This window comes from Pundamilia nyererei, unplaced genomic scaffold (assembly GCF_000239375.1).
Source record: "Pundamilia nyererei isolate P.nyererei 1_Seehausen unplaced genomic scaffold, PunNye1.0 scaffold00004, whole genome shotgun sequence".
NCBI classification, from domain to species: domain Eukaryota; kingdom Metazoa; phylum Chordata; class Actinopteri; order Cichliformes; family Cichlidae; genus Pundamilia; species Pundamilia nyererei.
Window position 1 is genome coordinate 4,104,497 of NW_005187405.1, and position 8,890 is coordinate 4,113,386.

General features: G+C 43.8%; 1 protein-coding gene across 1 annotated transcript in view; it reads left to right on the forward strand.

Moving 5' to 3' along the window:
* pax3a (paired box 3a) overlaps nucleotides 1-8,209 on the forward strand; it is a 16,850-nt gene extending 8,641 nt beyond the window's left edge. Inside the window, exons 5-9 of the mRNA XM_005721268.1 lie at nucleotides 1,807-2,006; nucleotides 2,566-2,731; nucleotides 2,861-3,084; nucleotides 6,897-7,157; nucleotides 8,175-8,209. Of these exons, the coding sequence (XP_005721325.1) occupies nucleotides 1,807-2,006; nucleotides 2,566-2,731; nucleotides 2,861-3,084; nucleotides 6,897-7,157; nucleotides 8,175-8,192 (869 nt within the window). The 3' untranslated portion in view covers nucleotides 8,193-8,209. The remainder of the gene's footprint in view (nucleotides 1-1,806; nucleotides 2,007-2,565; nucleotides 2,732-2,860; nucleotides 3,085-6,896; nucleotides 7,158-8,174) is intronic.
* The last annotated feature ends 681 nt before the right edge of the window (nucleotides 8,210-8,890 follow it).

The window sequence follows — 8,890 nt, forward strand, 5'->3', positions numbered from 1 at the left end:
TGACAAAAGCAACACTGTCATTTACCATTAAGGACACTCTGTGACGGACTCTTTTCTTAGTAGTTACTAATAATAAAAACAGAGAGGGAAAGGAGAAGGAAAGACAGAAATAAAAGGTAAAAGGGTGCAGGCGAGGAGATCCACCCCCAACCTTGTAGTTAACATGATATACAATGCCAATGGGGAGCTTTCTCCTCTGAGGAGTTTTATGAGTTCGCCTTCCCTCCCTCAAGAATTTTTTGCGTTTCTTGGCCATCATTCATTGTCTTTTTTTTTCTTTCCTTCTCTGTTCGCCCATTATTAAAATGGTAATGGCACTGGATATAGCTGTGCTCGCTTCCTCATCTTGAGATGTACTCTCCTCAAGTTGCTGATTTATAAAAAATGCACAGAGAAATACAAAATAAGTTTCCTTTTATAAGCAAAGTTTTACTTTAATCCAAAGTCTCTCTTTGTGTCGGACATGTATTTTACATATAAAATGTGCTTCAGTGCGTCTCAGGCCAAACTTTTACCTGGAAAAAAACAACACAAAAAACAGCCCATGCTCAGAGTTGCACTTTCCAAACCTATTGAAGCATCCAACCAATCGCTGATCGCCTATACACCTACGTGGCACCCTCAGTCCAAATGTAATAAAGAGCTCTTCTCAGCATCAGAATCTTGTGTGCTGGCGGTCCTTATCACAGCAGCATTCCCTCAGGCCAAATCCGTGTGTAATGCCTGGTCAGACACACACTGGCAACCAGCACAAACATTTCCTGCTTGGCTCCAGAGACTCCAGAGGCGAGGGGAGATCTCTGCCTCTAGCCCCCACCCCCTCCTTGTTGTCTGACTTGGCACTTTTTAATTAAAGCTTTAAATCTGAAGGGCAGAGGGAGAATGTCTGTCTGTTTGGGGGGGAATAGCCAAGCTTCGGTCTTCTGCTGAAGCCTTTCTGCTGCTTACACCTGTCCGTCTGGTTTTGAGCCACTTATTTCGTCTCCCTCGGCGTAGAGGTGTTTGCTGCATAGTTTGAGTGTCGAAAAGGTGCAGTGAACCCTCCTCATGAGCTTTAAGGGGTCCCTCTGGGGTGGATTTGGAAGTGGATTCCAACTCTGTCTTATTTCCATCTGTTTTTGACACATTGTCACAGTCTACATTCACCGAGTGAAAACCCGTAGCTCAGGCGCAGCAGATGCATGTTTGTGAGTGTGCATATGAGTGAGAATGATGGGGGGGGGATTGCACACACGTAATGGTGGACAATGGAAGACTGTCACGCTAGTTTGTGGAGCTTAATCATTATTTAATAGATGGGCAACCTCCCCCTCAAAATTCAGAAATGGTTGTCTATGGTCTCAAGCATTCAATGATTCCCTTCTTCTGCTGAATTAGGTCCCAATGGCTGTCTCCCAGTTACCCAGTTGCTCTCTCCTGCCCTCAACTGAACAAACAGATTAAGAAGCACCTGCAAAAGGCTGACTGCCTTTCACTATGGGACCCTATCGGCATAGGACACAGCATGGCTAAGACTGGAAGAGACACAGTGTCCCAGGGAATGGATACCCCAGAGAGATGTAGTCCTCTTTAATCCATGTTCAAGCAGCCTCTGGCTTTTGATCCCCTCAGGAACCACTGAGGAGTTTAAGGGAGCAGGAGGATACAATCTAAAGTGGCTCTGCACCATGTGTTGCACTCAGCACAATCTATTGTATCAGATCCTGCTATTGTACCCCAGCTTAGTATTTACTACAGTGTTTCATTCTGTGTCAGCCTGACTCCTCTGAATATCGAATTAACACAGAGTTTGTTTCCTGATCCCAGCCAGTCACTCAGACGAGGGCTCCGATGTGGACTCCGAGCCGGGTCTGCCTTTGAAGAGGAAGCAGCGTCGGAGTCGGACTACCTTCACGGCAGAACAGCTGGAGGAGCTGGAGAGGGCTTTCGAACGCACGCACTACCCTGACATCTATACGCGAGAGGAGCTGGCTCAGCGGGCCAAACTCACCGAGGCTCGAGTTCAGGTTAGACCCACGCACGCAAAAGTTTTGGAGACCTGAATCTTGACAGTATAGCAGTGTGCCAGTCCGTCATGACTTTGTGTCACATGGGCATTAAATAGCCTTGAGATGTTGCCACGCATTCCTCACAGCTATTAGACATGTGTTCCTCTAAAAACCCTTGACCCTTTGCCCCTGCACATGCAGACAGACAAAATGCAGATTCACTACAGCCACCGTGTGTGAAAACAGTGTCCTATTTTTGGCAAACTCCTCAAAAAGCGCTATGTTAAGATCATCAAATATCACAAAATAGACTCTTGTTTAAGACGGTTTCCTAATTATAGGGTTTAACAACCGTAACAACCCTCCAGCCTTATCTGAACCCAGCGACCAGCCATGGCACACAAAGCAGTAATGTGTGTCATTTCATTTCACTTTACAAATGTTAAGATCTCTGTCAGTTCAGCTCCTTGTAATCACACCGACTGGCCTGGCATGTGCACATATACCTTCACTGGCCTGATGGCAAACCCTATTGGGTTAGGAGAAAAATAAACACTTGCCTATGTTACTCTCTCAGGTGTGGTTCAGTAACCGAAGAGCCCGGTGGAGGAAGCAAGCAGGGGCTAATCAACTGATGGCGTTCAACCACCTCATCCCTGGTGGTTTCCCCCCATCAGCTATGCCCGGTTTGCAACCCTATCAACTGTCAGACAGCCCCTACCCTCAGACTTCTATAGCTCAAGGTGAGCATAGCTGAACGAATCTGAGCATACCTGAGTAATGATTTTGCAGATTTCTTCTTATCGCACATGTTTGTGTTTTTATAAGAATAATTGGATTTTAAATAAAATGTTTCATCTAATTTTATCCAGCAGCTTCTGAGCAGCCCAGCACAGTCCACCGACCGCAGCCTCTACCACCCACCTCTGTGCACCAGAGTGGGCTCAGCTCCTCAGCCAGTTCCCAGGATGGGAGCTCTGCGTACTGCCTGTCTTCTGGTCGACACGGCTTCTCAGGATATTCAGAAAACTTTGTGGCCCCAGCAGGACACACCAACGGCGTCAACCCGACCATCAGCAACAGCCTCTCACCGCAGGTCAGTCTGCCAATCTGTTGTTAAAATACACAGCAATACATTTATTGCCAAGTTATTGTACTTCTGCATAAACAAACATTAATTAGACTGAAATACAAGCACACACCTATCCACACATAACAAAAAAAGAAGCAGTCCTTCGCTGCGGTTCAAGAAGTCCACCATATGTTGGAATAATGACACACGAGCACTCGCACTTCTGTGTGTGGCCTCGTAGACAGCTTTGCAGCGACACAGATGACACCTTGTTAGGCTAAAGAACTCGGTAGCTTTTCATTTTTGTTTATTCCGACGGGTAGCTTGATGAATTTAAAATGTGGCAAACGTCAGTCTTTGGAGGGGCAGAAAGGACCAGACGTGAGGAAGGATGTACGGATGTCGGATGATGACACAAATCAAAACTGAAAAGACAATTATGGTCGATTACACAGTCATCAGTGTCCATCAGTGGCTCCCTACCAGCTCAGAAGATAGACTAACAGGCGTAAAACGAGCTTTTAACCGCCACAAAGGGTGGCGGGCTCACATGCAATGCATGCTGAGTCTTAATTCCCATGAGAGAGAATCTCAGACTCCTGTCAGGCTCAGATAAAAAAACAGCTCCGGGCAGGTTTCTTACTTTGTGAATGCCTGAGGATGTATATACCGAGAAAAAAGAAGAAGAAGAGCTTTGTTGTGGCCACTGAGGTGCACAGTTAGAAAGCAGTAGGTGGCACCATTGTGGCTGAAGCTATAACTGACCACTTTGGCAAACATCTGAAACATCTGGTTTTAAATGCATTCAAAGTTAGTCATGTCTGCTAACTCATAATTTGTAAATGGTACGCAAGCTTGCTGGTAGCAGCCTTCCTGTAACTGAGCTCATGCTTGTGGGCTGAGTTTCCTGCACCCACAGGGTCACCAATGGACTTTAACTCCAATAAAGAGGCCAAAGGTGCTGTGGCCTCATGGATGGTTTCAACATTAACCTTAGTGGGCCGCTCTGCATTTAAACGGACATCTCATCTTGCAAATCGGACGGCATGCCTCGAATGTTTTCTCAGTCTGGAATTGCAATCACTGAATGTTCCAGTGTCTTAATTGATTGGAATGAAGTAATCTAGCCCTTCGTAACAAGGTGTGTAATTTATGTAAATGACTCACTTTGTTGGCTAATTTGTTTTAATTTATGTATCCATTGCAGCTGTTTGAATGTACATTACAATGCGTTTTTCTCGATTTCAGATGAGGATAGAATTAATTTCCCGATTTTAACTTAATAAGGCAGAGAAAATGAGAATTTATTAAATTCTATGACATTGATAGTTAATACCTCAAGACCTCTCTGCACTCAGAAAACTTTACTTCTTCAGTTTCGTCATATAGCTACGTAGCTTGGTCAAATTTGTATCAAATCCTTGCTGGATTTATCCGTTTATCTGACCTCCAAATTTGTCTATAATATCTGATCTACTCTACTGGATCCTTCAGAAGTTTCGGGGTTTCATTCAACTCCAGATATGGAGAGGACCGTGGAGTTTTGATATGGATAAGGTTTACTTTAGATAGATGATATTCTTGTCTGAACAGTTAGCTCTGCTTTGGGAGTAGCGTTCACGCCAGTGGTTTCCCTTTCTCCTGTGTCTCGCTGCTGATCTGGTGCATACCAAAGCAATCCTTTCTCACCAAGGAAGCAAGCGGCCAGGATTTGCACCCCCCCGAGTCCTAATCTCCGGAACAACCTCAAAACAGACACATACTACCAGGACCTGATGCTGTTTCAGTTGGAGACAGAGAGGGCATGAGTACCTAGATCAGACAGAAAGCCATGCAAATACAACGCAAACTAACCTTTGCACACACATGGTGCATGCATTTCAACACAATCATGTGTACTATATGTTTTATTTTGTAAAGAAACACCACGTGGGGAAAAATGTTAAAAAAAAAAATCTTAATTTAATCAGGCAGTCTGAGAACAAAATCTATTTTACAATAACAGACCAGAGAACATGAAAGACTCACAAGAACAAAACTGGATGAAGACACAATCAAGGAATCCTTAAATACAATTCGTAGATTCATAGCAAAAACATGCACGGGGAATATCTAAGATTAAGTATTCATTGGATATTGAGCTGCAATTTGGTAGGAACGGGGGAGAGGGATGTGAGAGTGTAAATGAATACCAACAGTGAGAAATCCATCCAAACTTTTCATACAGCGAAGAACGATGGGTGTGAAATTTGTCATCTCATTTTTTTTCTTTTTTCTGGGCTACATTACAATACAAACGATCTCACATGGCCAAAGACACAATAGCTTTAAGGCTGAAGGTACTGCGACATGCAAGGCCTAGTTTCATTCATTATTAATCAAATATTAACTAAAAAATAAAACGTCTTAATTACTAAAACATGACTGAATTGTATTGTTTGAAATCTACGTAAACAGAAGTTGAGATATCAGCCTTGCGTGTTCAAAAATATTTAGACTGCACAAATGGAAACTAAATACTAAAGGGGAAAAAAGAAAAAATATGTAAAAATAACTGAAGAAATTAAATAGTTTGAACTAATATAGCAGCTTTTAATCTTAACTAAGTTCAATTAAATGCATCACAGTGCATTTCTGATTGACAAACGACTCATACAACAAGGGTGGAAAACAAGGTGCTGGCCTGCCATTTGAATTAAATGGAGTTCAGTGTCTTGTCCAGTATGTTGATAAGCTGGGGATCAAACTGGCAACCATGCCACTAGAAGACTGCACTTTTTATCACCTGAGCCACGGCCACCCTCGAAGCTGCCTCTGTAGCATACATGTGCGTGTGTGCGCCAACTGACTGTCCGCTGTGAAAGCCTTTGTTTTTTAAACCACTTGGCGCTACTCATTCTTTATCTTTTTCTTTTCAGTTAGACAGTTCCTGGTTTTGCTCTTGGCTTCGGCTCTGCGTCCTCCTACACGGACTGTAATTCTTGTTCTCCCTTTTTGTCCATTTTTAGACATTTTAATGACTTCACTTTGCCTCTCACGCAAACCTTTGTGCAGCTGTTCCCGGTGGATCATTGATACCCCTACATCCCTGACATCGGAGCAAAAAACTGCTAATACACATACACGTGCGCATGCAAACACCTACTGCTGCATGCTTGTAGGAGATGTAGCGCTCAGACACATATGCAAACACACCCCACCCCTCAATCCCACCTAACCTTTGACCTCTTCGCCCTCACAAGGACACTGTGGTTTTTGTCTCAAGAGAAAGTGAGATGATTAAGGGAAAGTGAAAGCGTGAAAGTGAAATTTGCTTTTTTTTTTTTAGGCAGAATTTAAGCAAAAATAAACATCACGTTCTCAGCGTTTTTGTTTTTAAAATCAACACTGAGCAAATTTAGACACTTTCTTTTTTTGTTGGTTTAATTTCGAGGAAATGCTACGAGTTCTCTAGTGTAAACAATGAGAGAAAAATACTCCAATATTTTTATTAACCTGCTTCTGCAAATACGACATAAGAACTATAGCAGATTCCACTAGTGGGCTAAAGCTTTGGCCACTGTTAGCTTCCTATTCCGAATAAAGAGAACCATATGTGTGACGGAAGCTAGTAATAATGTATTTATGACAGTGAACAGGGGGGGAGAGAAGAAGCGCTTACACTTCAGCCCACCTGTGTGGAGTGGATAAAATGAGTGTATGATACTGCCTTGGGATTTTTCAAAATTTACTTTGCAATATATTTTATTTTGAAGGTCACGCTGTAAGTAGAAAATCTCTTCAATTAAATCCAGTTCCTGTTCTAAACAATCAAGACTTCCTCTGTCTGCCTTCAGGTGATGGGCCTATTGAATCCAGGTGGAGTACCACATCAGTCCCAGAGTGACTTTGCCCTTTCCCCATTGACTGGGAGCCTGGAGCCCAATGGTGGTATGGCTGCTAGCTGTCATGGTTCCCAGCGCCTGGAGGCTCTACCAGGCCTGACCAGCATGCCCGCCCTGCCTAGCACTCAGTCTTACTGCCCGCCCTCCTACTCCTCCTCAGCCTATGTGGACCACCACCCTTCCTACCAGTATGGACAGTACAGTCAGAGCAAGGTACAATGTAATTTTTTTAATTTTTGTTATAATATTGTAACAAAAACACTAATTCATACCGACTTCCAACCTGATTTAGGTTTGTTTAAAGGCCTAAACCATAACCTCTGCTTTAATTGCGCAGATCCTTCTGATGAGTGAGCTTCTCAAATCGCCCAGCACTGCGCTGAAATTACATTAAACTTTAGGGAATGCTTGCAGCGCGGTTACCTCAGTTTACATTACCATCATCGGGCTATCCACGTGGCCCGAAGCTTATCCCAGCACACACGTTTTCACTCACTGTCCTTTCGTGACCCCTGCGTATGATGAGCTTGCCCATCAAATCTTCAGTCTAGCTCACCTAGCCATGTAATGACCCCTGTGTAACAAAGATCGCCGCCAAAATGAAAGGACTCGTGTCTCGAAGTGCGTTTGACAGGCCAGAGGGGAGTGTGCGGTCTGCTGTTAGGCCTGATCTGAAGTACACTACCAAAATGTTGACTGGCCCATCAGTGGCAACATCTTGATGTCATTAATTTAGTCAGTCCTGGGAGGGACTCATATGTAGCTGGGGGGGTGGGGGGGTGGGGGCAAATGGATGTGTGTCTATGTGTGCGTAGGCGTGTACGTGTATCTGCATAAAAGCAGGGTAAGAGGCTTTTTAACAGGGGGTGATTATGGCCCTTGGCAGGTCCGGATTAGAACCATGTGTCCCACTGGAGGTCAGATTTAGAGTTGTTATTGATCAGTGAAGCAGTGCCAGAGATCCAGGCTAAGGCTCTGTCTCGGCGCAGTGTAACCAACCTCACCAAGTACAAACTATGTCCAGACTTATTCTCAGAGCTTTCTCAAAGCTTCTCATTCCGAAGTTTACCAAAGGGTCCCAGATTTCTTTCCCACCTGCTCTCACCATCCCTCCCTACCAACATCACGTCTCACATTTAACTGTCCATTTCACACTTAAACCTCCATGAGATTTTCTGTTGTATGTAAATAAAATAAACAAAGAAAATAAACTTTTTATGTTCCCCTTAGGTGCCTTTTATTATTTGAAGCTCCCAAGGTGGTGTGAAGAAGAGGTTTGCCAGGCCTCGCTGACATTTGTCACTGGAAAACACCACCAGCCGCTGCCTCTGACAACTTCCCCAGGACAGCAAGACATAGTGTGGGGGCTAAAGCGATTCAGACATTCTCCTTTGGCAAGAAGTGAACGTTCTGAGATGAAGGTGAAGTGATGAAGGTAGTTGTCTGGGATAATCAGAACCAAAGGCGCGGTCGCTCTTGTTACCCGACACTTGCTTTGCTTGTGTGTCATGTCATGCTCCAAGAACCAAGCGCTGATCATTCACCATGCTTCAAGAGGAAAAGTAGGAGGGCGGGGATATGAGAAGTAATTCCACTCAAGACCTTTTAGTATTTTTATTTTTTAAACATGTAGCAGAGATGCAAGCTAAGGTAGACTTCATAAGAACTTCTGCTCTTCTAAGAATGTCTTCATCAAAACCGTGTCATGGAAAATGATATTAACTGTAAATTAAGTAACTCTTTGGCGATCAACGTGTGACTACACCGGGAAAACCAGCAAGAACACATGAACTGAAGCCACGTGGAGTCATTGTGAATCCGCTGCAACCCAAAGAAAGTGCAATACAGTCATACCTCATGTAATGTAAATGAACGTGCATCAAATGTTCCCCAGTTATAACCTCAAAAACACACTCTGTCTTCGTAATGTCATTCATTTTGGGTTG